Consider the following 27,672-nt stretch of genomic DNA (forward strand, 5'->3'; position numbering starts at 1 on the left):
TCCTGAATTCAAACAAGGTTTGGTGCTTAACTTTAAGATCTCATTCAAAATGGTGCCACGTCACCGCCGGGGCCTAGCGCCGCGAGCAGCTGTCCGCTTCTCCGCATCCAGCCCCGCCCGCCTCCTCACCTGCTCCCCAGGAAGCCGCGGCGAGGCCGAGTCACACGCTCCCGCCCGCGGCTCCCTCCCCGGCGCCCCAGGGCCGCCCCGCCCCTCCCGGATCCCGACTGGCTGAGCGCACCGATTTGCATATTCCTACCTTTGTTCCCCGCTGGCGGCCAATCAGCGCGCGGGGCGAGGCGGGGGTGCTGGGCGGGGCTCGGGCTCCAGCTGCTGCGGCCGCAGGTTCCCGAGCGGGTCGCAGCCGCCCAGGGCGCGCCGCGCACAGCTCCCCGGCCCCGGTCCTCCCGCCTCTGTCCGCGCGGCTCTCCCGGCTCGGCCAGGCCCCGGAGGCCAAGACAAAGAGGCTGTTCGCGAGCGCGGGCCAGATTTACCTGCCGTGGCCGGGCACCGCAGGCTCCAAGATGGTTTGCGGAGGCTTCGCGTGTTCCAAGAACTGCCTGTGCGCACTCAACCTGCTCTACACCGTGAGTCTCCCGAGCCCCTCCCTGCCGGCCCGGGGGCTTTGCACCTGCTCGGGCCGGTGCTGCTGGGCTTCCCAGCCCGGCCAGCGGCTCTCTTCCTGCAGCCCACGCCCCCCTCCCCGTCTTCCCACGCTCTGCGCGCACCGGGCCTCGCCTTCGCCCCCCGAGGGCCACCAGGAGCCGACGCTTGTCGCAGTCTCTTCTTTCCCCTTATTGTGCAGCCGCGGTCTTTGTGGCTCGCTGGCCCGGGCCCTGCCACATTGCTCCACCCCGCCCCCTCTCCCACCTCCTTGCCTTTCAGTTATCTGCCCAGACCTCCCCTCGCGCTGACCCTTCTGATACTCCCCCCAGGTTTCCAAAGCCCATCTGGGGCGGGTTAGGAGGCGGGGGAGTGGGCTCGGGTTTGAGGACCGTTTTTTGCAAAAGAGCGTGATCTGCAACTGACAAGGTGGCCCGTGGCCCCTGTGCATCTAGGTCAGCTCTACGTGCTCCGGTGGTTTTCATTGAGGCCACAGAGGAGGTTCGCAGGATATCCGCAGCTTCCGAAGTTTGTTTTGTGTTTACATAAAGGGATGTCTTTTTTTGGGGGGGGGGGAGGGGGCCTGTTTTGCGCCTACTGGATGCTTTTTCCATATGTCTTCTCCTCTTATCACTATCCGAACTCCATTTTAAACGAAATCCTTCGGTAAATACGCGAGCCTCCACCCAAGTCGTTTCTCTCCCTGCCAACCAGCTTGGGCCTTGCAGGGCTCACGCTGCAGTCCCTCTTTGTGATTTTTGAGCTCAGTTCTGGGTGAACCGGAGGATGGGAGAGCAGGTTTCCGTTTGTCGACTGCGTACCACGTCCGGGGCTTGACATAGGAGATTTTTGTTCATCATACTGACATGCATCCCAGGCAAGGGGTATTGTTTAAATCCATCGGATCACAGACCAAAGGGGTCTTAATACGTTTACATAGCTGGTAGCTAGCTGGTAGCTGGCGAGTCAGGAGTAGAACCCAGGCCTTGGAATCCGGATCTTCCCAGAGGGGAGATACTTCCTCTGCTGTCATCATCCCTCCATCACAGAGGCTTGCTTCCTTCTATAAATACTCCTGGCGTTTTGCAGCCCCCACCCTGAAAACAAACCCAGCTCCCCTGCAGTAGCAGCGAGCTAGGCCATCTGTGCCAGCTTAGGTTACGTCTTTGGAATGAAGAGGCTGCCTTGTGGTCACCAAGAGGAGCGGGTGGCTGGGTCAGTTTACCAGTACTGGCCCTTTGTATGTGAACAGGACTGCGACGCTCTGAAGGCAGGACAGAAGCTGGAATAAAATAGGCTTTTTCTGGTTAGGAATCTAATCAACATGGTCACTCATGGTCGGCTTGGGGAAAACAGTTCTAGAACATCTCACGTGACCGCCTTGTAATCGGAGATCCATGGCAAGTTTCAGATTAAAATCCACCTTTGTCTTACCTGAAGAGTGCTTATCACGTTGATTATTAATTAAGTAAATGCTGACCAATTCCCCAGGTATTTCCTTTAATTAGCATGGATGGGCTGCTTAGACCTTCAGATTCATCATTTTGTGCCCTGACCTCTGCCCCCCCCCCGCCCCCCCCCCCCAATGATTTAGTCACCTGTTCACCAGACACCTAACCTTATAGTGTCTGTTTATAACAGGAAGGTCTACTTTGCATATTACTTGACTGAGATGTCTGTATATAATGGGCAATATGTACATTTTTAAATCTAATCCTATTGTTTTCAAATTATATCATTTCTAGTTGTATTTACTGTATATCAGGAAAGCAAGGAGAAAGGTAATTCTAAAGGAACATATTAAGACTTTTATACCTACTCTAAATTATTGAGCATTAAAGTGTATTGTGTTGATTTTAATAGCTATGCAGTAAAACTTAATTAATTGGGAATTCACAGGACTATAAAAATGGTTAGCCCTTTTAAATCCTAGGCTTTGTAGGCGAAAGGATCTTTCTTTAAATGAATTAGTGTCTATTTCTTATACACGCTGAACAAGCTAATATAACTTAAGCAGTTTAAGTTGGAGATGAACGAGAAGTAAAGCAAGGCCTGGAGATGGACCAGGTCTTAAATAGATGCTGAAAGTGTACCAGGGCTATTATTTATCTTCTGGATTTTCCCTGGTTTCTCCCTCAACATTTTATGATGAGAAATGTGAGGTGGTTGGGGGTGGGTGGGTGGAGGAAGGGGGATTTGAGATTGAAGACTTGAAAGACATGCTTTTTTTTTTTTTAGGCAAGTATAGGAGGACCCTTAGATAGGTTCTGATCCCACCTGAGTCACCATCTCTAACACATGCTCCAAAATGCAGGATCAGGCCTGAAGTCATTTCTGAAAGTGTTTAGTAAAATCAGAATTGCATTAGGAGTGGCAAGGGTAAAGGCCACGGCTTGCTGGGTCATCTCTCTTGTGTTGAAGATTTTCTTGAGGAACTTAGGACTCTACCAGCCAAACTGTCCTTGTACGCAGGTGGCCTGCTAATAAGCCTGAGATTAGAGCAGAAATTCTGATCAGTTCAGAAAGCATGTCACTAAAACAGGTTGGAAGGAACCTTCCCCAAACCTGTCATGGACATTTGATCACTAGACGAAGGTGCATGTTGCCCTGGTTGTTATGGTTTGGTTGTTTCAATTAACAGGATCCTTAGTACTGAGCCACTGTAAGTGTAGCAATATGAACCGTTTATAAGTATGGGAAGAGAGGAAGAAGCTAGCCTCATTGTGCTCCTTCATGAGAAAGAGTAGGGCTTCCTTCAGGTGTTCACATTTAAAGAAACTGAGCCCCGGCTGGTTTGGCTCAGTGGATAGAATGTCCGGCTGTGGACTGAAGGGTCCCGGGTGTGATTCCAGTCAAGGGCCCTTGCATGGGTTAAGGGCTCGATCCTCACTAGGGGGCCTGTAGGAGGCAGCCGATCAATGATTCTCTCTCATCATTGATGTTTCTATCTCTCTCTCCCTCTCCCTTCCTCTCTGAAATCAATAAAATAGTTTTTAAAAATAGTTTTAAAAAAATAAACTGAAAGCTTTGTCTTGAGTACCTACTGTGTGCTAAGCACTGTTCTCAGTCTGGGAACACAACAGTGAACCAAACTGGGCTTTAAAAGCAATATGCTTTTATTAAGTCTCTTTGTTTATTTGCTACGTATGATCTCAAGAGTTTTATTTAGTCAGTAAACATTTACCTACAGGGTGCTGAAAACTGTGGGAAATAATAAACACATACATAGGCAAATACGAACCCATTCTGTGAAGACTGGTCTAGTTGAGATGCATGGAGTGGGAAACTTAAATGCTGTAGATGGGAAGAACTGCCTTCAGGTGACGTAACGTTCAGGGGAGATCTTGAGGGTTAGAGAAATTAGGGGAGTAATGGTATGATTGAATTGGGGAAATGTAGAAATTGCATGGGTCTTTTTTTACACAGTTTTGGATAGAAATACAAATTAAAATTACTTTTGGAAATGGTTTATTTTATCTTTAATAGTTTTTAAACAAATAATTTTGATTGAAAATATTTTGGCAAATAGTGAAAAATAACCTTTAAAAAGTTATACTAGTGACTTGTGGGGAATTTTAGGAAATATGAAATAAATGATGTATTACAATATGTATAACATTTTGAAGATTTATAATATATCTCTTTGTGCTTCTTAAGCAGAGTAAAGACTTTTACGAATTGCACTGTTGAGATTATATGTAGTTGAGATTATATGTAGATTATATATATAGTTTTAATTAAGAATGTAAGGAACAGAAAATAAGTTAAAATGTGGTCTTAACAGGAAAAAGTCAACTTCAGAAGTTTCAGTTTTGTGTCTTTTTCCATAATCATTCTTCTAAAATTTTTCCAAGTTATTTTATTGATTGTTTTTGTTGCGATTTTTTCCCTATGACTTCGAGTGCTTTAATAAAAATTTCCCCCAAAATAAAATAAAATTTCCATGCAGCACCAAAAATTATACTGATTTCTGTTTCTTCTAAGATACACATTGTAAAATGGGTAAACATACCATCTTTATCAGATAAAAACATATTTATCTATGCAATTTATGGGAAGAAAAAGCACTGGATTCAGGAAGAAAACTCAAGTTTGAACACTAACTCTACAACTTGCTTGGAATGTAACCTCTGGCAAACAGTTTATTTGAGCTTCAGGTTTTTGTTTATGATATTGTTTACTCTTCCCTTATGGGGTTGTAGTGAGGATAAAATGAGAGATGTGGATGTACTACAGAAATAAAAAATTAAATTGTTATAAGTGGAAAAATTGAATTATCTTAAATTTCTGAATTATAAACTTGCATATTATCATGAAGAAATTTTCAAACTATCAGGCCAATAGTAATAGTGTTAACTGATGCAGACACTAAGCAACCAAGAGTTTATAGCTCAAAATAGTAATAATCTTGTTTGACATTTTAGTGTGTGGTTAGGTTTATATTATTTTTCTCTCTGCCCTTGTTCAAACTACTGGATGAATTAAAAATATTTAAGTGGTTGCTGAATATTTACTTGCATTTTGAATTTAAAAATGATCCATTATTTGCAGAACCTGGAATTTTCACATGATGCTTTTGTGCTGATATTTATAGTCTGCCTTTGTGCCTTTTATGTTTATAAAGTTTCCTAGCTTTTGATTTTAAAACACAGTGACAAAAATGTGCTACTTATGTCATTTCTCACTTGAAATGAGATTATCGACTTTCACAAAATTTGACTACATAATTTAGAGCAGTGGTTCTCAACCTGTGGGTCGCGACCCCTTTCACAGGGTTCGCCTAAGACCATCGGAAAACACATATATAATTACATACTGTTTTTGTGATTAATCACTATGCTTTAATTATGTTCAATTTGTAACAATGAAATTGGGGGTCACCACAACATGAGGGGAACTGTATTAAAAGGTCACTGCATTAGGAAGGTTGAGAACCACTGATTTAGAGGCATTTACAAAGAAACAGTTAATTTTGGGGAAAAAATGTATTTCAGCCTATTTTTGTAAAGTGAGATTTGAATATTTCAGTGGCTTAATTTTACATACAGTTTTAGGTGGTTTAAAAGTGGGCCATCATCACTTCAAATACATTTGAATTACTTTTTTTTTTTTTTTAAAGTATTTATATTACCTGAATTTATCCTCCAGACTGTCTTACCATAACAAAATGAGTAACCCAAACCCATTTGTAATAATGGATGAAACTCTTGGAAAATAAACCCAAACCCACTTGTAATAATGGATGAAACTCTTGGAAAATAAACCCAAATTCTTTAGCATGCCACACACGATCTGTCACCATCTGCTCCTCCCATCTGCATCCCTTTATAGATTTCACCCACAGAGAATTTCCCAAATATTTTGCCCTTCCTTGATTTTCCGTCTCTGCTGATCTTCTGCTGACAGCCATTAATGCCTTGCTCTGTCTTTGTGAAGTTACTCAATTAGAGCGTTTTCTTTCTTTAGTCAGATGACTTGTTTCCTTAAATTTTTACTTGTGAATCTTAATACTTGAATGCCACCCTAAAGTAGTTCAATCAGGATTCAGGCACAGGGGAAGAGCATGTGATTTTTAAAAAGTAAGTTATCTATCTATCCATATATATCTCCATATATATCTTTCTCCATATATATCTTTCTAGCTACAGAAATTACAACTAAGGCAGAGAGCTCATGTTGTAAGACTTTGTTTTACTTTGACTTTGCCATTGACCCTACCAATGCTCCATATTGTAAATAGCTCTGCTTGCTTTTTCCCAACAAGACCACTAACCTTTTGTTGTGGACATTATAGCTTCCTGTTTGTTGCATCTTTCAGTGAGCAGCATTTTTTAACAAATATGTTTTTATTGATTTTTAGAAAGATAGAGGAAGGAAGAGGGAAAGAGAGAGACACACACATCAATGTTAGAGAGAAACATCAATTGGCTGTCTCTCGAACACTCCCCTACCGTGGATGAACCAGCAACCTGGGCATGTGCCCTGACGGGGAATTGAACCAGTGACCTTTCGATGCCTGGGAGGACACTCACCAACTGAGCCACACTGGCCAGGGCACATGATTTTGTTTGTTTGTTTGTTTTGTTTTTTAACACAGAACCTATACTCTCTAAATATTTCATGAATTGAATTTGCAGAATTGGCTGCCTCCTTTCACTAGAGATCAAGCATACCTAATGGTGTATGAACATGATAATTTGATCAAAATTAAATGTGGAAGACAACCAAATATTTTAAAACATGAAAGTTATCATTGTGTTGAAAATAATAAAATGTAGGAATTACCTTTATCTATCTACTTATAGAATCTAATATGTTTCTTGAACTACTATTTTTTTCTTTCATTGTTGGTCAACCTTCTATATATTTCTGAGGTTTTCCTGAAACTTTTTCCAACTTCCTGTAAAATTGTACTATAGTTATAGTTGGCTAGGGTTTTTAATATTATTAGTCTGTTGTATTATTATTAGTCTAATATAAATGTATTACCAGGTGAATTAAAATAATTTTCTTTTATTCATTCTCATAATAAATATTGATTGGGCATCAACAGCAGTGAACAAAACCAAAATGAAACATCTTGCCTTCATGAATCTTACATTTATGGGGGAGATAAATGATAACCAAATAAGTAAATAAATTATATATCATAGTAGAAGGTAAAAACTTGCTATGAATTAAAATGGAGTCAAAAGAATGAAGAGTCGTAGGGGTGTGTAAGGGAGGATAAGTACATAGTTATATATTGTGGTCAGGATTAACCTGCTTGAATCAAAGACTTGAAGGAAATGGAAGGACAAATGGGAAAGTATTTAAGGTAGAGTGTCTGGCCTTTGGAAGGAGCCTGGAGGAGTATTCCTGGTTTATGCAAGAGGCAGAAAGGAGTGTGACCGGGACAGAGTGATCAGGGGGAGGAGTCGTATAAAGAGTCAGAAGTTCTGGGACCGAGAGTATGAAGGGTCTTCAGAGCACTATAAGGACTTTGTGCTTTTACACCAAATGAAATTGGTGTGTTTGGACCTGATTTTCATTTAACAGATTGTCTGACTAGTGAATTGAGAATAGCTTATAGATGGCAAAAATGGAAGCAGTGAGATCACATGTAAGGCTATTACAACAATTTAGGCGAGAGTGACGGTGGCTTGGACCAGTATGATAGCAATGGAAGTAAGAGAAATAGTCAGATGTGGAGTATATTTTGAAGGTGGGGTCAACATAATTTCCTGATGGATTGGAATGGGGTATGAGAGACAAGTCACAGATTACCCATGTTTATGGCCTAAGCAACTGGCAGGATAGATCTGCTATTAATGGGAATGGGGAAGACTGTGTGTGGAGCAGGTTTTTGGAGGAAAATTAGGGGTTCACTATTAGATGGGATGCCAATCAGATTCCTAAGTGGCGATCTCAAGTAGCAGTTAGACTAACAACAATGGAGTTCAGGGGAGAGGAATAGCTGGAGGTTTAAATTCATGAAGCCATTAGCAGTAAGCATGATATTAAGAGTTGAGTCTAGATAAAATAGAGAAGTTAGGATAGATGGAGAAGGCCAGTGGTCCATGGATTGAACCAAGGATGCTCTGATAATAAAAGCTTTGGGAGACAAGGAGGAGCCAGCAAAGGAGTCTGAGAAGGAATGGCTGGTCAGGCAGGAGGAAAACCCGGTAGAGTTTGGTGTCCTAGAAGCCAAGTGCAAATTATTTCAAGGAGATAGAATTGAACATCTGTGTCAAATGCTGCTAAGTATTTAGATGAGGACTAAAACTTGATACTTGAATTCATCAGTGAAATAGTCATTAAAAAGGGCAATTACCCTTTTATTTTTCATATGATAGACTATGTACCCCTCAACAATAAAGATCTGCTTTCCTGAGTGCCCAGAACATGGCTTGCATATGATTGGCATTTAGTTAAAAAACGAAGGAATCACTGCAGGGCTCTTCTGCCCACAGCTCCACTTCTTGTTGCCCAGACTGCTGCAAAGAAGTAAGGGATAGTGTTGGAAGTTTGTTGGTATCTGTAGGTACCATCTCAAACTATTTATCCTTGGAAAATGGCAAGTCAGGGTCCCTTACTTTTGAATTCCCTTTGTATAATTTCCTCTCAGCAGTTATTACTTACTGTAAGTGTAAAGTAATCTGCTTGGCACAACGAAGAAAAATATGTGACAAAGGCCTCGTGGGCTTCTGGTGTCATTTGAAGAAGGAAAATTAAACGGAGAACTGAGGTCTTGGCGTCAACACTAAATGTCTGGATGTTTAGCAATATCTAGATTTATTTATAGAATTTTCAGATTTCCACCCAGATGTTTGGCATTGTAGAAACACGTGCTTCATCACTGCTGACATTTTCTTTTGTTTCCACATTAAGCAGAAGTTCAGAGGGATAGGTCAGTATTCAAGTATAATTCCTCATTGGGAATGTTGAACCTTAGAGAGGCAGATTGTCTGTGGCCTTTGTTTTCTTTTTTTTTTTAAGGTCTTTTATTGATTTTTTAGAAAGGGAAAGTGGGGCGGGGAGAGAGAGAGAGCGAGAGAGAGAGAGAGAGAGAGGGAGATTAATTGAACCCACAACCCTGGTATGTGCTCTGACCGGGAATCAAACCCACGACCTTCCAGTGCACAGGATGACCCTCTGGTCAGGGCTGGAGCCTTTGATTTCTTCCTTTTTTAAAAAATATATTTTATTGATTTTTTTTACAGAGAGGAAAGGAGAGGGATAGAGAGTTTGAAACATCGATGAGAGAGAAACATCGATCAGCTACCTCCTGCACACCTCCCACTGGGGATGTGCCTGCAACCAAGGTACATGCCCTTGACCGGAATCGAACCCAGGACCCCTCAGTCCACAGGCTGACGCTCTGTCCACTGAGCCAAACTGGTTAGGGCCTTTGATTTCTTTATACATGTGTGGATACTGTTACATTTTAGTGGTGTAATCCTTCTACCAGTAAATTTTATTACTGTTCTATATTTTTCACCCTCCACTACCACCACCATGTCTCTTGCTTTTGTGCTGTCAAAACATTTTTGAATCATTTAACAACAGCATCAAATCTAGTTTTTTCAGTTGTTCCCCATTCCCTTTTATCCTCAAAGTTACTTACTTGCCCTGGTAGAATTTGGATGCTCAGAAGAAGAAAAAAGTAACTGTTGTAGAAATAATTCCAGTCTTTCTTTGCATCTTGTTTTTGAAATGTAGATATTCAGTGAAAGAATGAAAACATTTTTATAGGTTTCATAGAGGAAGAATAATCTGGAACATCACGAGGCTGGATTTCTTCTCTGCAAATATTGTATAGGTTAGGGAATAAGCTTTTGCTGGTCCTTACCGCATTATGAGTGATATTATGAGTTCTTTTCTCCAGCAGTATATTTTGAGTACCTTTTTCTGTGCCAGGCACTTAGCCAGGTGCTAAGACTACCAGGCCTACATGAGCCTTGATTGTGTGGCACTTAAAGTGCAGAAGAATTCCAGGTATGGCTGGAGGTGGGCAAGTGACTCATGAATCACCTCAGAGGTAATCCAGACCCTTTGCATTCTTGGACTTGTCAAGCTGGGATTTGGACTTTATGTTAAAATTAGAAACAAAAGATAGCCAGTGTGGATATGACCTGATCTTACTGGCTTTAAGAAAAAGACCATTAGAGAACACCATATTAGGAACAGAGTTCAAATGTAAGTAATAGAAACCCAGTTATTGCTACTCAGTACTAAGCTTTATTATTTTCATGAAGCAACATGTCCAGAGCAGGTGCACAATTCAAGCATGTTGTCTAGTCCTAGTCTTCATCTGTTTTCCTGCTCCATCATCCTTGGATGTCACTTTCTTCCTCGGCACCAAATTGCATCTGTAATGCTAGCCATCATGATCTGTTCCATACCAGAAGAAGGGTGATGCTGTAAAATGCTATTGTCTGGTAAAGTTAAGTCATTTTTTTTGGGGGGGGGGATGGTAGTGGGGGAACAGTTTAATTGAGGTATGATTGACATATGATAAGCTGCCCATTAAGATATAAATTTAATGGATTTTGACATATACACCTGTGAACCCATCATCACACTCAAGACCTTGAAGATTTCCATCACCCCCCAAAGTTGTCTTATCCTCCTTTGTAATCCCTCCCTCTGCTCCCAGTCTGCAGTCAACCACTGACCTGCTCAGCAGTGAAATTTAGGCTGGAGTTAAATTTGGTAAGTGTAGGAAGGGTGCTTGCAGAAGATGGCCTAGGACATTTCTCTGACTCATTAATTTCCTTGTTGTTTGGAAAGGTGGTCACAGTGGTGAAGGTAGACAGAGTCAAAGCAAATTTGCAGGCATTTAAAAAATTTATGGTAAGTGCTTGCAAAACAGAGCCTATGTTAATCAGAATTCTTCATGGGTTATAGATGAGCTTAAAAGAATGTGTTGGCAAGGTAGCATAAGCTCTTAAATATAATTGGACACCCAGTAGTTGTATCATCAAGTGTAACTGGATCAAGGAGCTCAGAAAAGGCCAGAATTCTCTTGCTCCTTCTATCATTTCTCAGCTCACCTTTTCTCTGCTTAGATTATTTTTGAGGCTAGATCTTTATATGTGCAAGATGGCAGAATCAATTTTAATTATCCTGATAGCTTGCTATGCCAGAGGAGCCCATTTTCAAAAATCTTTACATATCCCTGTATTATCATCCGAGAGTCTGGTGCATGGATTTGTGCACCAATGGGGCCCCTCAGCCTGGCCTGCGGGGATCGGGCTGAAACCGGCAGTCCAACAACCCCCCGAGGGGTCCTGGAGTGTGAGAGGGCGCTCTACAAAGTTGCTGTCACTCAGCAGCTCCTGCATTGAGCGTCTTCCCCCTGGTGGTCAGTGCATGTCATAGTTACTGGCCGGTTGGCCGGTCACTTAGGCTTTTATATATATACTAGAGGCCCAATGCACAAAGATTCATGCAAGAATGGGCCTTCCTTCCCCTGGCTGCCGGCACCGCCTTCGCTCCGGCCGGAGCCACCTTTCCGCCTTCCCACACTGCCCAGAGGCCCGGAGCAACTGGGGCGGTCCAGAATGCCTGCATCCCGCCCTGCCCCTGGCCACTCTGTACCTGTGTATGCAAATTAACCCACCAGCTTTGTTGGGTTAATTTGCATACTCACTTCTGATTGGCTAGTAGGTGTCACAAAGGTATGGTCAATTTGCATCTTTCTCTTTTATTAGTGTAGATAGCTAGATGGGACATCCTGATTGACCCTATTAGTTTATGGACCCATTAAATGGATCAATCACTGTGGATAGGAGGATGAGCAGCTATGATTGATGGGCCAAAATCTTGTGTCTCTGATGTTGGTAGTGGTAGGAGGGGGCTGGTGAGACACTATGATTAAGAGTTTTACAAGAAGTGTATGAGCTGGGTTGTAAAAGCAACAGATGTCCACTACAGAGCTCTCTTCACTGGGCAGCAATTTATCTGGTTCTTCTATTCCTAATTCTAAAACATTTGGGTAACTCCTTTATTATTTGAAAGGGTTAGTGTAGTGGTTTAATACTGCAGCACCCACTGAAACTGAATTATGAAGAACATTATGCACAATATACTTTTTTTTAAAATTCTATAATGGCATTGCATATATCAACCCAGAAGGTGCAAAAATACATGTTTATTAGTTTTAAACAATTTTATTTGCTAGAGTGAGTGCAAAGGTAAAAGGCTTTTAATCCAGAGTAGAACTTCTGGCTCCCTTACTCCAGGTAATACACTGTGTACTTGTGTGTGAATGTATTGTATGTGCCAACATTTCTAGGTCAGGCAAAAGAAAAAGAAAAAGCACAAAATGAACCTGGTAGTTGACTCAAAGAAAGGTCGTTTGAGTTAGAGGACTTCATTGTTCCTTTATTCCTGACCATACAGCCAGGTTTAATAGGGAGTAAATTAAAGAGATGCTATATTTGAATATAGCATCTCATTCTGGCTGCAAAGAAAAATAAACTACAATTTCTTAGGCAATATAATATTGTCTTTAGTATTATACCTCAGTGTTAAAAATTACTTCGCTGTATTGTTAGGCACTATGATATAATCCTACAGCGACAAAAAATGCACCGAGCAAAAAGTTTCCCACTGTTGTGCCTCTGTGTCACTGGGCATGTCATTCTACTACTTTGATTTATCACCTCTAACATGAAGGGGCGATTAAGATCACTGGCCACAGCTTTGTGCCTCCTTGTTCTCGTGAGCATTGCCTGAGAATTGCTATGTCCTTTCCACCAGTGCCCTCTGTTTCTTCCCAGTCATAATCTAGCCGTGTGTGTGTACAATGGTTTTGCCTCCCCCTCCTCTCAGGATTTGCTTGGGGAAGCAATGCCAGTTGTAGACACTTTATAATCTGGCTTTGGCATGATTATAGTTCTTGTAATCTCTCCTTGAAAAGCTCTTTTCATGATTCACTTTTCTTTGTTTTAAAGGGAAAACAGGAAAGGTTGGCGCTTCCTGCTCATAAAAACATTGCTATCAACGAGTTAACAGGTCCACAATCTGTTTTTATCAGCATCTGTCTCAAGGGAAGGAAACTATTTGTCATGGGTCTAAATTTACTTTCTATTACAATTGTCTCATAAGGAAACTGTTGTTGAACAAAAGATTCCTGCAGTTTTGGTGTCTACCAAGTTCTAGTGACAAACAGAGGCTTTTAAATTATACAGTTAGAATTAATTTTATTGGAAGTTAACAATGGTTAGATTGCTAGTTTGGGAGACTTCATTATAATCCCATTCCCTTAAAAATTACAAACCGACCATAACATAATTACCACTACCCAGAAATAGTTTAATTATTATCTTTAAAGAGTTCCTTTATAGTCGCAGTTAAAGAGGCTAATAATCAAATCTATTTAGTTGCATATCACAAATCCTCAGGTTTTACTTCCAATTTAAAAAGTGAATTATGACTACTTGGGGGATTTTTGTTATCATGTGTTGAAAATACCGGTCACATTCAAGAAAACATTTATGTTGTTTTCAAATTTTAAGTAAAAAAACCTGACATACTTTGCAGGTTTATCAGAAAATGATTAGCTCAAATGAGTTTATGTTTGGACAGTTTCATAGTTGTAGTAATAAATGCAAAATTTGTTGTGCATTGAACAGTTAAAGCTACCTTCTTTCCCACCTTACAAATGAGAATGTATATTTGTGTGTGTGTGAGTGTGTGTGTGTGTGTGTGTGTGTGTGTGTGCAGGTGGGTGCGTGTGCTTGGGAACGATATGAGAAGGGGGTGTAGTGGTGTGGTATCTTGTTCCATACGTAACAGCACCCAAGTATGACCTACAGCTTTGCTTTCTGTCATAAACAAGTGGATATGCAATGAATCATTGCCTACTGACTTCAGGTGTATACCACCTTTTCAAAAGCCTTTCTTTTCCCTAAATGGAGCAAATTATAGGAGAGAATGAGGACAGTACTTGGAGATGCACAGATAGGAATTAATGTGAACTATCTGAGAGACATATGAGATCTTAATGTAGGTAGCTGTGTTTGGGGAATAGTGAGAACAAAGGCTGAATAAGAAAGCTGGACCAATTTTCAGAGGAAAGCAGCAGAAGAAGTTAAAATTGGTTCTGTTAAATTTTTGAAGCTAGTTTTAATCAGGAAATATTTCATATGCACGGAAAATAATATGTGCTCTCCATCCCATTTCCCATTTTTCTCCTCTCAAAGAAGTTACCATCCTGAAACCAACATCTGTCATTTCCACACATATTTATATGTTTATGACAGCTTCACCTATTAATCAACCACAAAAAATATATATGGTATTGTTTGTGTTTGAAAACTTATACATATATACATGCTTTATCAATATTTATACAATTTTTTTCAGATCTTTTATGTTTGAAATTTATCAACTTAATAGAAATGGATCAAAGTCATTTGTATTCTACTGTGTGATCACACCAGTTTATGAATTCCCTTGTCATGGTGTTGAGGTTTTCAGCTTTTTACTATTACAAATAAGGCTGCGGAAATCCTCTTTTTCTTAAAAAATGATTTTGCTGAAAGCTTACCAATTTTTTCTTTTTTTAATGAAGCTTTATTTATCCTTCCTATTACATGTTTCTCTTCTTTCTGTTTTTATTGGATTTGCTCTGTTTGGCTCTTTTTCAGACCTGCATTTTTAAATATAGTTTTACTTTCCCCCCCATGTTGTTTTTATTCCTTTTATCTTTTTAGTGAGTTTAATTTTACTCCTATTCATTTGGTTCTATTACCTCAAGTTCTTGGGAATGCTAATTCTATTTTTGCATCTCCATTAGATTTTTTTCTTTGTGTTTTGTGATTTTTTGATTGACTACAAAGTTTTTGTTTTTTTTCTTTGGGAATGGTATCAGGACTGGGATTCAGGAGTGCCCCTCCTGAGTCATTTTGGATTTGTTTCTGTGAGTTTTTCTCTGCTAATTTCATGACAGCCTGCCGTCAGCTTTTATCTAAATTGCTTGGCTTGAAGGTTGCTGCATGCCTGGGCAGTGTACAGTTAGACTCTAGACATGGGCATGGTAGTCTTGGTGTTCCTCTTTCTTGCAGAAGGCTTTTTGCAGAGACTGAACAATCTTTACTGTCTTCCTGGGTGTAGTGGTGGGCTTTTCTATAACCCCTTACACTGGAATACAGCCTTCTGGAGGTCCTTCCTGTGCAAGGGTCGTAGTTCCACTTCCTAGTTCTTCTGGTTTAAAACTCAAATCCTTCTCCTTTAAGGGACTGGAAGTCCTTCCCACCCTCTCCTGGGCCCCCACAGTCCCAGTTGTTGGCTTCTAGTTCTGACTTTCAGTTCTCCCTTTCTGGCCTGTGGGAATTTCTCACGGTTTCTCTGTGCTCAGCTATATGTTTAAATTAAATGTTACAGCCTTCCTCCATCTCTTAAAGTGTCCGTAGCAGGAAGGATTCTGTGATGACATGGGGGCCCACCTGATAATCCAGGATAAGATCCTAATTTAGTCACATCTTTTGCCATATAAGATACTCTTTATTCTGTTGCTATGTAAGGTCATATTCACAGTGTGGATGGACATTTTTCAGCCTGCTACCTGCTCCTTTACTGTATCTTTGGCCTGTTCTAGCTATCTGAATGTTTTGGATTATTCTCTTAAACTCTGACCCATCTTTAGAAAAATCTCTGACATCGCAATTATTTGTAGGGACTTGTAAGTTTTCATTTTCTCCTGCATTGATTTCTAGAACGAGAGTCCACAAATTACAGCCCACGGGCCGCATCCATTCCATTGCCTATGATGGAATAGCCTGCCAGCGGAGAATGGTTTTACATTTTTAAATGGTTGAAAAAAATCAAAGGAAGAATATTTTCGTTACACATGAAAATTACATGAATTTACATTTCACGTCTTTAAGTGAAGTGTTCTTGGAACCCTGCCCTGCTCATTTACGTGGGTATTTTCTATTGCTACTTTCCTGTTACAGCTGAATAGTGATCCACAAAGCCAGATGGAAATATCTGGCCCTTTACAGAGAAAGTTTCCAACCTTTGTTCTAGTCAGGATGTCTTGTCTTTGGCTTTAGGGAACAGTGGACATCAACCGTTGGTTGGTGAATATTTAACTCGTGGTCAGAACTTCATTAATATAGTAAGGATTTGGTATGAGTCCCAAAGGATTCTTTAAAACTATGGGGTTGGAAGACTTTTAGGTATCATATCATTCATGCTTCACAACTTTTTGTCTCTAAGACTCAAAGAAAGATAGAATGATAGTCCTGCCCCTGAAATTAATTGAATTAAGACCCAGAGATCATATCCAGGACTTGAAGTTGGCACGTGTGCTGGTTAATTTTATATGTCAACTTGGCTAGGCTGTGATGCTCAGGTGTTTGTGTAAGCGCTAGTCTAAATGTTGCTAGATGGTATTTTTTAGATGTGATTAACATTTACATTCAATTGATTTTAAGTAAAGCAAATTATCCTCCATATTGTGGGCCTCATTCACAATATTAAAAAAAGAAAGAAAGCATTAAGAACAAAGACTCAGGTTTCCTAAGGAAGAAGGAATCCTGTCTAAAGACTGTCTCATAGAGATCCTACCTGCATTTCCAACCTGCCACCCTGCCCTATAAACTTCAGACTTACCAGTCCCCACAATTGCATGAACCAAGTCCTTAAAGTAAATCTCTCTCTAAATGTATATCCCATTAGTTCTGGTTCCCTGGAGACCCTGACTGATACAGCAAGGCACCTTGATGTGTGGACCGTCTTCAGTGTTTGGTTTGATGGTGCAGTAACGATGCCAAGCGTAGCCCTCCCTCCTCACTGAGGTGAGGCCTGTCCCTGCATCCTCTCGCCCTTCTTGCTTCACACCTTCTTCCCGTTCTGCCTTTTTCACCTCGTGAAAGGAAACGTGCTATATTTGGATGCCACAGAGTCAGAAATAAGCTCACTTGTGATGGGGCAGAGAGGACTTTTTCTCAACCCAAGGTGGTTTGAAGTGCTGAGAAGATTGTGAGTGAAATGATAAAAATGAGAAGCCAATGGACCTGCTGATAGGAAGCCGTTGAGAAAATGAGAGGGACTTGCACATGTCTGGGTAGCAAAATCTGTGAGAATATTTTCCTCCCCCTCTCCTTCTAAAAAGAAAAGCTTTCTGTGTGAGCTAACTGCCCTGGAAGAGAAGTCTGTGTACTCCCATAGCCGCGTTTGTCATGCTTCTGATAGTTACTTTCCTTCTCAAGGTTTGCTTCTTTATAACAAATGGATAAAAATACAAGTATTTGTACTGTTTGTCAACATTTAGGAGTTTGACTTGTATCTCTACATGTGTGCGAAGTTTTATATGCCAAGTCATTTGAAATTTGTGTCTAATAAACTATGATCATATGTATCAAAAATTATACATTTGAGTATAAAAAGACTCATTGGAATGAGTGGTGATTTATTTTTTATTTTGAAAGTTTTTATTACGCCTTGAAATGGTGCTAAAAATATTACATTTTATTCATTTTGATTTCTCCCAACTGGGTTTTATACTATCAACTTGTTCCAGGAAATGGTGGACTCTCCACTGAATTGAAGATCCTATCTCATTCCTGTTCTCTCACCCCCATCTTTCCCACAGATCTGTCTAAGCTATATCTTCCATCAGCTAATTATAATCTTCATATGCATGCTATTTATTTACATGTTATTTTAAAGAAATAATTGTAACTGAGTTTTTTAGGTAATGACCGATTTTTGAGGCATGTGTTCTCTCTCTTCACTTGGTTTAGTTTTATAATGCACAAAAGTGGGCAAAAGTAGGTTTACAGTTATTCATAAGGAAAAAGACATGCAGGTTAAGAAGAATACAGTAGCTTTATGAGCTCAGAAGAATGTCACAATGCAACTGTAAATCTACTTCTGCCTACTCCTGTATAAATAAAATTATTGGAATATAAAATAATTTATACTCAGAATGCCATTTTTACTCTGAATACATAAAGTCTCTTATATTCCTTTCATCCGGAAAGTTCTAACGGTTTCTCTCCATACAGTGGGCCCTTGAATAATGCAGGGGTTGGGGTACTGACCCCCAAACAGTTAAAAATATACGTATAAGTTTTGACTCCCCTAGAACTAAACCACTAACAGCCTACTGTTGACCAGAAGCCTTACTGATAACATAAACAGTTGATTAACACATATTTTGTATGTTATATGCATTATGTACTGTATTCTTACAACAAAGTAAACTAGAGAAAAGAAAATGTTAACAAGAAAATAGTAAGGAAGAGAATGCATTTGCAGTACTGTAGGTATTTATTAAGAAGAGTCTTTGTGTAAGTGGGCCCACACAGTTCAAACCTGTGTGTTGCTCACGGGTCAAGTGTATATGAATCCTAATAGAATAGGTAATGGCACCTAAAGCACTTTATTTCAGCAACAAGTCTGTGAGAAACTCTTGGTTGTCCCCAATGACCAGGTTCTGTGATAGGTTCTGGGGAGATAAACGAAGAGGTGGAAAGATGAGGGGGAGGCTTATTCTCAAGTTGCCCAGAGAAGAGTGAGATTAATTCAGTTTGTTGGGGAGTTGGAAGGCATGACAGGGAAGGGTGCACTCCAGCTGGAAAGATACGTGATTTCCATGTGAAGCAATCAGTATGTTAGAATGAAATGTATTGGTGTCTAGAAGCTTTATATGTGCTATTATTTCAAAAACTTAAGTAGAAATTAGTTAGACTTAGTATAAACCAGAGGAGGCTCCATAATAATTTTGTAGGTTATTGTTAGCTTTTTTTTTTTTTAAAGCATGACTGAGGGTTGATATAATTTGCGAAAACAATACTATCAACTGAGATCTTGTGTGCATTCTAGTATTGAGTATTAATCATTTATAAGAAACTAAGTGGGTGCCTGAAAAATGTTCTTGATATTATTATATCAAATTGATGCTATTCCCTCTCTCTCTTCTCCCTTTTTGTTTGCGTTTGCAGCTGGTTAGCCTGCTGCTCATTGGGATTGCTGCGTGGGGCATTGGCTTCGGGCTGATTTCCAGTCTCCGGGTGGTCGGCGTGGTCATTGCAGTGGGCATCTTCTTGTTCCTGATTGCCTTAGTGGGGCTGATCGGAGCTGTGAAACACCATCAGGTGTTGCTCTTTTTCGTATCCTTTCTTAAAAGAGGATTTTACTCCAGTTGGGTTTGTTCTTACTTTTACCGATTATTCTTTAATCACTATGACTATCTAAATTATCATTAGGAAATTGTCAGAAACTCCTAGCAAGCCCCATAGGCATTTGTTCAACATTAGGAGCATTTCTTAAGGTGAAATTATTGTGTATTTGCATATTTCCAGTATCTGCTTTGCATATCATGAAGAATATATTTTGCAAGTTCACTATAGTTCTGTTTATGTATTGCAGGTTCAGTTATACTGAACTAATTCAGTAACTTCTTAGCTTTTTCCAACATATGAATATTTGGTTGAGAATTTTACAGTGATATACTGTATATGTTTACCTATTCCTATTTTATATATGTAAGAATTTTAATCTCAATGAAATTCTTATAGGTCGGCTTTTAGTTAAATAATTATCATTGCTGTCAATATTTTTCTATATGAACTTGCAACTACAGTGTATTATCAAAATAATAATAATTATGTGTATTCTATTTAAATTTTCTCTAATTGCCATTTGTTCTGCTTTCTGGCTAAATTCCTCTGGTACATTCTAAAGTTGTCAGTACCTCTGTTTGATGTTGTTTTAACAGTGTCGAGAAATAACCTTAACTTTAATTCTCAGTACATGATCATTCTCTTACTTGTATTTATTGTTCAGTTTTCTGTATCGTGTGCTTGTTTAGCCCTGAACGAGGAGCAACAGGTAAGCAAAGACTTTTCCCATTTACTTTATTATGCCACATAGTATGTGTAGGAAAAAAGGGGAAGGAATAATTGAAAAATAATCTCTTCTTACACAAAATGCCATTGCACTTGATATAGCTAAAATATTTTGTTCCTGATTGCATCAGTCCATTGATTTTCAACCTTTTTCATCTCAGGGCACATATAAACTAATTACTAAAATTCTGCGGCACCCTAAAAAATATAATTTTTGCCTATCAGACAAAAAAAAGGTATAGTTTTGATTCACTCACACCAGATGGATATTGTTGTGTTGGCTGTTGTTATTTTTTCATTTGAAAATTTAAGGGAAAAAAGGTCATTGTCGCTGACTAAATAGTAAATATTGCATGTTTTGAAAATTCTTGCTACATGCCAGTTGAAAATGGCTACATTAGTGGGGCTGATTGGAACCCTAGAACTGTTGCTGTATTTTTGCATCTTTTAAAGGATTTTGCCCCACTGGGTAAAAAAGCAATAATGCTAACAGATGTTCACCCATTCTTTCCTCACCATTATGCAGTGAAACATTTACTCCAGAATGTTTATGGTTCCATTCTACAATTAATCTTTTCAGAGTGCTTTGTAGAAGCATATGGTCTCAGTCTTGGGGCAATGGAAAATTTTTCTTGTTATACTCTGAGGATTATGCCTTTCAACCAACCGGTTCTTTTAAATTGCATGTAAAATTTAAGAGTTTTTATTCTTGGGATAGAAACAGTGCCTTAATTTTTGTTGCAGATTGAAGTATAACCCTTTGAAAAATTTTAAGGATCTTCAAAAAGAATATTTATTTTAAGTCAAGGGTGGGGACCCTTTTTCTGCCCAGGGCCATTTGTATATTTATAGCATCATTCGTGGGCCATACAAAATTATCAACTTAAAAATTAGCCTGCTCTATTTGGTCAAACATTTAATTAACTCACCCCTAATGCCTTGGCAGGGCCAGACCCAATGATTTCATGGGCCTTATACAGCCCACAGGCGGGACGTTCCCCACCCCTGTTTTAGGTACATGCAGTATTAAAAATTGTAGGCGGTAGATTTATAGATTTTTTTCAGGGATGACACATTTTAATGTGTATGTTCAATGGCTGTTCTAGGGTCAGCTTCTGGAAGTTGGTTGGAATAATACAGCAAGTGCTCGTGATGACATCCAGAGAAATTTGAACTGCTGTGGGTTCCGAAGTGTTAACACAAATGATACCTGTCTGGCTGTAAGTACAAAGTATAAGACATTTTTTGGAGACAATACTACATACATATGAATAATGATGAACATAGGAGAAATGGACTTTCTCGTGCTGAATTGTATTTTAAAAATGCTTTGCATGTGCCTAAATTATATGCCATGTATCATTTGTCCTCAAATATCTACTGAGATTGCTGAATACGCCAGGGTCCTGCTAAACACAGATGCTTTTAGGTCTTTGCCCCTAATTCCTTCTTATTCACCTCCTCCTAGAACAGGGTGTGAAAGGGAAATGACAGCAGATCAGCCTTAGAGGTCAGAGGAGGCGTCTAAATATGTTTGTTTGGAAAAATATCGGGGTGGTAGGTGGTCTATGCTAAAATGGACTTTTTAATTTCTCCCTCTGTCCCATAATAATAGTAGCAGTTGATGAATGTAATTTGTCCCATAATAATAGTAGCAAAAGAAAATAAATATAGAATGCAACACTTATTATCAAAAAACTAGATTAAATTAAACAATAAATTAAAAATAGTACTCCTAATTTTTATTTTGAGTGTTCAGATAGTTCCTGGACTTTTCAGTAATTTCGTTACTGCCTTTTAAACTTGTAGGGAGGATCCCTTGGCTGCGAAGCTTTGCTTTCCCTGTATGCGTAAGCTTAAAATTCTTGGAGCCAGCGTTCTTCATTGCTTCCAGTATAACTTGTTGAAGTGACAGAAACGTATTATTTAGTATTTCGGGAGAAATATTATCAAAGGCTAATATGGTGCCTCTTCTGCTAAGAGGAATATGTCTAAGTTTTTCAAGTTTTTCTCCATAATCTTTGCATTTATGTCCACAGTTTTGGTTTTTCAAAGAATCAACATTAGCATAAGATTCTCCTTGACAATTATTTTCGGAAGCACGTTTCCAAATTCTTGATATGGTCATTCTGTTGCACTTAAATTGTTTTGCAGTTAACGAAATTGCACCTTTCTGCAACTTTTCCTTTTTCTTTTGATCCATCAAGAACTGGACAATCGCAACTCGATCTTTGCTTGAAAACTCTTTTTTTTATCCTACCTTTACAATGGGTTGATATTCAACTGAAATAAAACAGTTGATTTCGAACAGCGGAAGAAATTAGGAAAATAGTTATAATCCGTAATAATTAGATTAACCTAAAAATTGAAAGATGTGTCAAAACAAATGACAGATGTCATGAAACATTGATTTTGATTGAAGGCTTCGCAATTCTGCGCTACAGCTTAACTTACAGCTGCATTCGCCAATAATTCCCGTTTAAATATTCACTTGCTACTATTATTATGGGACAGAGGGAGTACTAAACATCCTCAGGGTGGAAGGCACATGGAACTGTCTTTTTTTCCCTCCCTTCTTCCCCATCACAACTTCTCGCTTTTTCTTTTTGGGAGCTGAGCTAGTGATGGACCAATGAGAGCCACCCTTTTGTCCAGGCCAGCCCCAGTGCCAGCCTGATCCTGTATGAGGATGGACTTGGAGCTTGGCTCTCTTAGAACATTCACATGTGTTTATATTTGGGGGAAACTCCTATTACCACCCCTCCGAGCCCTGAGCTTGATAATGTCCTCAATGAGGTTTCTTTTGTGGAATTAGTTTTTTTTTTATTGCTGTGTACTATGTTGTCACAAATTTAGTGGCTTAAAACAACATCCATTTATTATCTAAGCTTCCATCGGTCAGGAATCTGGGTATGACTTCACTGGGTCCTCTGCTCAGTATCTCACCAGGATGAAATCCAGGTGTTGGCTGGGGCTGCAGTCTCATCTGAGGCTGGGGTCCTCTGCCAAGCTCAGGAGATGTTGGCAGAAATCAGCTCCTGGTGATCGAAGGACTGAAGTCTTGTTTTCTTGCTGGGTGTCTCTCCACTTCCAGAGGCTACTCTCAGGTCTGACTGTGCAGCCACCTCATGATGTGGTGGCATCAACGTCGGCATGACGATCTCTCTGTTCTGTGAAGACAGTTACTGATGTAATGCAACGTAAACACGAGCCTGACTATCCATAGTATTCCAGCACCCCATCCACACTCAGGAGGGTGATCCTTCAGGGCGCGGGCACTGGGAGGGGGGATCTTAAGAGCCGTCTTCGAATTTCGGATGCTACTGAAGAACCAAGGCCCCAAATGGGATAGAATTCTCCAGGCGTTCACTTATTTTTGTGGGTGCAGTTTTTATCTGCTCTGTATGAATGTACTTTGAAACAAAAGTTCTTCTCTTTACTTGATTCAGAGCTGTAAGACAAGCGGCCACACCTGCTCACCGTGTGCTCCGATAATAGGAAAATATGCGGGAGAGGTTTTGAGTTTTGTCGGGGGCATTGGCCTGTTCTTCAGTTTCACAGAGGTACGTGCAAATAACTCGGTGCCTTCCCTCCTTGGTCATACGGTTTCTTGCTGTATATGGCATTTTACCTTAACATGTCGCTTAACCTGGCCAGTGTGGCTCAGTTGGTTGGGCCTAGTCCCATGTACTCAAAAGGTCCCTGGTTTGATTCCTGGTCAGGGCACATGCCCGGGTTGTGAGCTTGATCCTCAGTAGGAGGCAGCCAATCCATGTTTCTCTCTCCTCCCTTCCCTTCTGTTTAAAATCAATAAAAACATATTAAAAACAATAAAAACAAACAAGAAAACACAAACTTTAGTCATGAGAACTTAATGCAGATGGAGAAAAACTGGAATGAGCACTCTCTGCGTACGTCACTAACTAGATTCAAGTTATCAGAGTTCTGCCGCATGGCTTCTTTCTTTATATCTGGAAATTTTTTGAGAATTTTTTTCTTTTGAGCAGCTCCGTTTCTTCTCATCAGATTACACGACTTTCAGTTATGCCTATTTTCTTTAAACTGGGCTAGTTTTTTTAAAGAACAGTTTTGAGGTCATAGCAAAATTGAGAGAAAGGTACAGAGGTTTCCCACATACCCCTTGCCCTATAAATATGCATAGCCTCCTCCATTATCACTATGACTCACCATTACTGATATATTTGTTACAGCGAATGAACCTACAATGACACGTCATAATCACCCAAAGTCCATAGTTTATATTAGGGTTCACTCTGGATATACCTACTGTGGGTTTGAACAAATGTATGACACATATCCATCATTGTAGTATCTTACAGAGTATTTCCACTGCCCTAAAAATCCTCTGTGCTCTGTCTATGCATCTCCTCTCCTACTGTTTTAAAAAATTAAAATTTTTAAGAACTTGTCAAGAATATAAACTTATGAGTCTTAGATTTCTAAAGTGTTCTTTCATGGAATCCTGTTCTATATTTTATATACCATGTCCGTTAGAAACCCAGGTAGAAATTTTAATAATAATTTATATAACCTGATATTTTCTGGATAATGAATATTTTATAGGCTCTGTCACTTTAAACTTTTTAAAATTTTATTCAGTATTTCACAGAATCACAGATTCTCAGAGTTTCAAGGGATGAGGCTAACTGATTGATGATGTCCTATCATAGGTGAAACAATGATTTGATTCGAACTATTAATACCTGAAAATAAATTTAAACTACCAAAGTAGCATTGATTTAGAATCTGAAAAAAAAAATTATGACAACTAGTACATGTTCTTTGTTAGAAGCTTTAGAAAATACAGAAAATTATGAAGATGAAAGATTAAATATATCTACTAACTAAAATGACCTACTCAGAAATAGTGAATATTTCTATTTTGGCATATTTCCTTTCTGCCTTTCTATATTTATACTTAGTAGAATGAATATAGGTTTATTCCTGCATACTCTACATTTCTATGTTATCAACAACACTCTGGCAACTCACGGTTACTGGGCGTAGGTTCCAGAGTCAACCGAGTTCACCATTAGGGCAAGTCATGAGCATGTTTGTAAGCTCAGAACCCTATTGATTCTAACTTAGATCTTGTGGCCATTTGGGTGTAGCCTACCTTCCAGGCTCTCGCCCTGGGGATTGTGGGAGGAGCTACTGGTTCAGCACTGGGGCAAAGGAAGGGATTGGCCTGTTTCCTCACTTAAAGCTGAATTGGAGGAATTCAATTCTGGTATAATATGGCTCCAGATTATGAGTATTTTTACTCAACAGCTTTGTTTTCCCAAAGGACCATAGCTTACACAATCGGCATATATCCAGGGATGATAATAAGAATATTTAACAATCTCAAAATTCTAACCAGAAGGTCCCCGGGTGCCAGTGTTTCTGAGGTAGGGTCAGGGAAATGATGCGGGGGCAGGTTGGGAGGTGCCAGAGAAGTAACTGTTTGACAACAGGGGGTGTAAGTATTGTCAGTATTGTAGTAACCAGCATAGCTGAAATATAGGTGAAATGTCACCGGGAGAACAGCCAGTTAACACATCAGATTCTCATATAAAACCACAAACTCGATTAAGAGCATGGACTCCAGATTGGAACCCGGTTCTGCCACTTAGGACCTGTGTGACTCTTACCCACTATTTAACCTCTCTGTGCCTCAGTTCCCGCACTGGTGAAATGAGGAGAATGAGAGTGCCTACCTTGGTAGGGGTGTGGGGAGGAGGGTATGAATTTGTAGAACAGAGCCTGTCACAAAGTACTCTTAGTGTTTAAGTAAATTCCCTTTCCCCTGGTCATGCAGACTTCACGCCAGACATTCCACTTCTTTAAATTAGGCTTATTTTTTTTTATTCAATTCATAAAGCATAGTTCCATAAGCCCCCATGCGTTGTACTATACACATGGCCAGTCGTGATTATACAGCAGCTCAGCAATTATCATTATGGTAAATGGAGAAAATTTGGGACTTACCATAATTCTCCAGGAGTAGTTTAAGGAACTAATGAGTAGTTATGAAATCAGATAAAATGTAGATTAAAAGTTGGCACAGATCAAAAGTGGGAAATATAATTTGAAATTCATTTTGTCCCTGCAAATTTTGTACTTTTTTCCAAAAAAATTTGTATTACTTGGTAACAGACATTTGGTAACAGAAACAGAACTAACACATTTTTTAATTTAAAAAATAAAGTTATATTGGTTAAGTCTTTAGTGAACCTGGTGTGGGACATGGCATAATAACAACTTATTTTCTAAAATTATAGCCTTCCCTTCCCCTCACCCCCCATTGCCCTTGGAGAGGTAGGAATTATAACATACTTAAAAAAGTTATCTTTATTGTTGAAAGTATTACAGATGTCTCCCCTTTTCCCCCCATTGACTACCTCTACCTCGCCCCCCCCCCACCTTCACAGCACTATTGTTTATGTCCCTGGTTATTCATATATGCATGTAAGTTGTTTGGTTAATCTCTTTCTATCCCCCCTCTTCTCTCTGAGATTTGTCAGTTATGATCTGTGTAGGAAAATTATTATACTAGGGGCCCAGTGCACAAATTTGTGCACCTTGAAAGGAACTGTGGGCGGCGAGGCTGCAGTTGGCATAGGGGCGGGTCTTGGCCCATCCTCCATGCCCCCACCTGGCCCCTCCTACCACGGCTCCCAGTCCCCTGTCTGCCAGCAGCCCTGCTCCTGCTGCCACTGCTCCCAGGTGCTGACGGCGGCGCAGAGGATTGGGGCCAGCGCCGTCAGCAGGTGCGAGCAGCAGCTGCTATCCTGATCATCCTTCAGGAGCAGGGGGAGGTGGAGAAGCCCTCAGGGAGGATCAGGGCCACAGCCACCACTCACATCCACTGATGGCGCTGGCACCGGGTGCCAGCAGCAGATGCAAGCGGGGCTGGTGTCGGCAGCAGGTGCAAGTGCCAGGCAGGACCACAGCACACGGGAGCAAAGAATTTTCAGTAACCACCAAAGGTTCGCCCCGATGACAGTGACCAGCGCCCCGCCTTGGTCTGGCGCCCCCACTCACCTGCTTCACCATCCCGCTGAGGCCAACGCCTGCTATGTTCCTCACTCTGCCGCCTGCTGCTGACGCCCACCATGTTCTGCACGTGCCCCCTAGTGGTCAGCAGGCGTCATAGTGACCGGTTGTTCAGTTGTTCTGCTGTTCGGTCTATTTTCATATTAGGTAGTTTTTTGTTATTGTTTAATTGTTGCTGAGCCCAGTTTGTTTCTGAATTGTCCAAATGTTTGATATTTTAGCTATTCAAACAAGTTAGTGTTTGTGTTAGCTTTTTATTGCTGCTCTAACTGATGAACACAGAGGTAGTAGCTTAAAGCAGCACACATTTATTATCTTACACTTCTGGAGGTCCAAAGCTTACAATGGAGACTCTCCTGGAGGCTCTCGGGGAGATCCTGTTCCCTTTCCTTTTCCAGCTTCTACGGGTGGCCTGCACTCCTTAGTTCCTGGCCCTTTTCTCCATCTTCAGAGCCAGCAGGGTAGCATCTTCTCTCCCTGACTCTGCATCCAGCTGCTTCAAGATGTCATCACATCACCTTTTCTCTATATCTCTGACTTTATCCTTCCTGTCTTTCTCTTATAAGAGGCCTTGTGATTATATCACTGAGCCCACCCAGATAATCTCCCAATCTCAAGATCTTTAGCTCAGTCACTTCTGTAGAGTCCATGTTACTACCTA

General features: G+C 40.2%; 1 protein-coding gene across 1 annotated transcript in view; it reads left to right on the top strand.

Moving 5' to 3' along the window:
• The first annotated feature begins 322 nt into the window (after nucleotides 1-322).
• The window catches only part of TSPAN13 (tetraspanin 13), a 28,663-nt gene continuing 1,313 nt past the window's right edge, over nucleotides 323-27,672 (top strand). The window contains exons 1-5 of the mRNA XM_059712478.1: nucleotides 323-587; nucleotides 19,047-19,214; nucleotides 19,855-19,935; nucleotides 21,059-21,172; nucleotides 23,402-23,515. Of these exons, the coding sequence (XP_059568461.1) occupies nucleotides 525-587; nucleotides 19,047-19,214; nucleotides 19,855-19,935; nucleotides 21,059-21,172; nucleotides 23,402-23,515 (540 nt within the window). The 5' untranslated portion in view covers nucleotides 323-524. The remainder of the gene's footprint in view (nucleotides 588-19,046; nucleotides 19,215-19,854; nucleotides 19,936-21,058; nucleotides 21,173-23,401; nucleotides 23,516-27,672) is intronic.

The sequence above is a fragment of the Myotis daubentonii genome, chromosome 10 (assembly GCF_963259705.1).
Source record: "Myotis daubentonii chromosome 10, mMyoDau2.1, whole genome shotgun sequence".
In the NCBI taxonomy this organism is placed as follows: Eukaryota; Metazoa; Chordata; class Mammalia; order Chiroptera; family Vespertilionidae; genus Myotis; species Myotis daubentonii.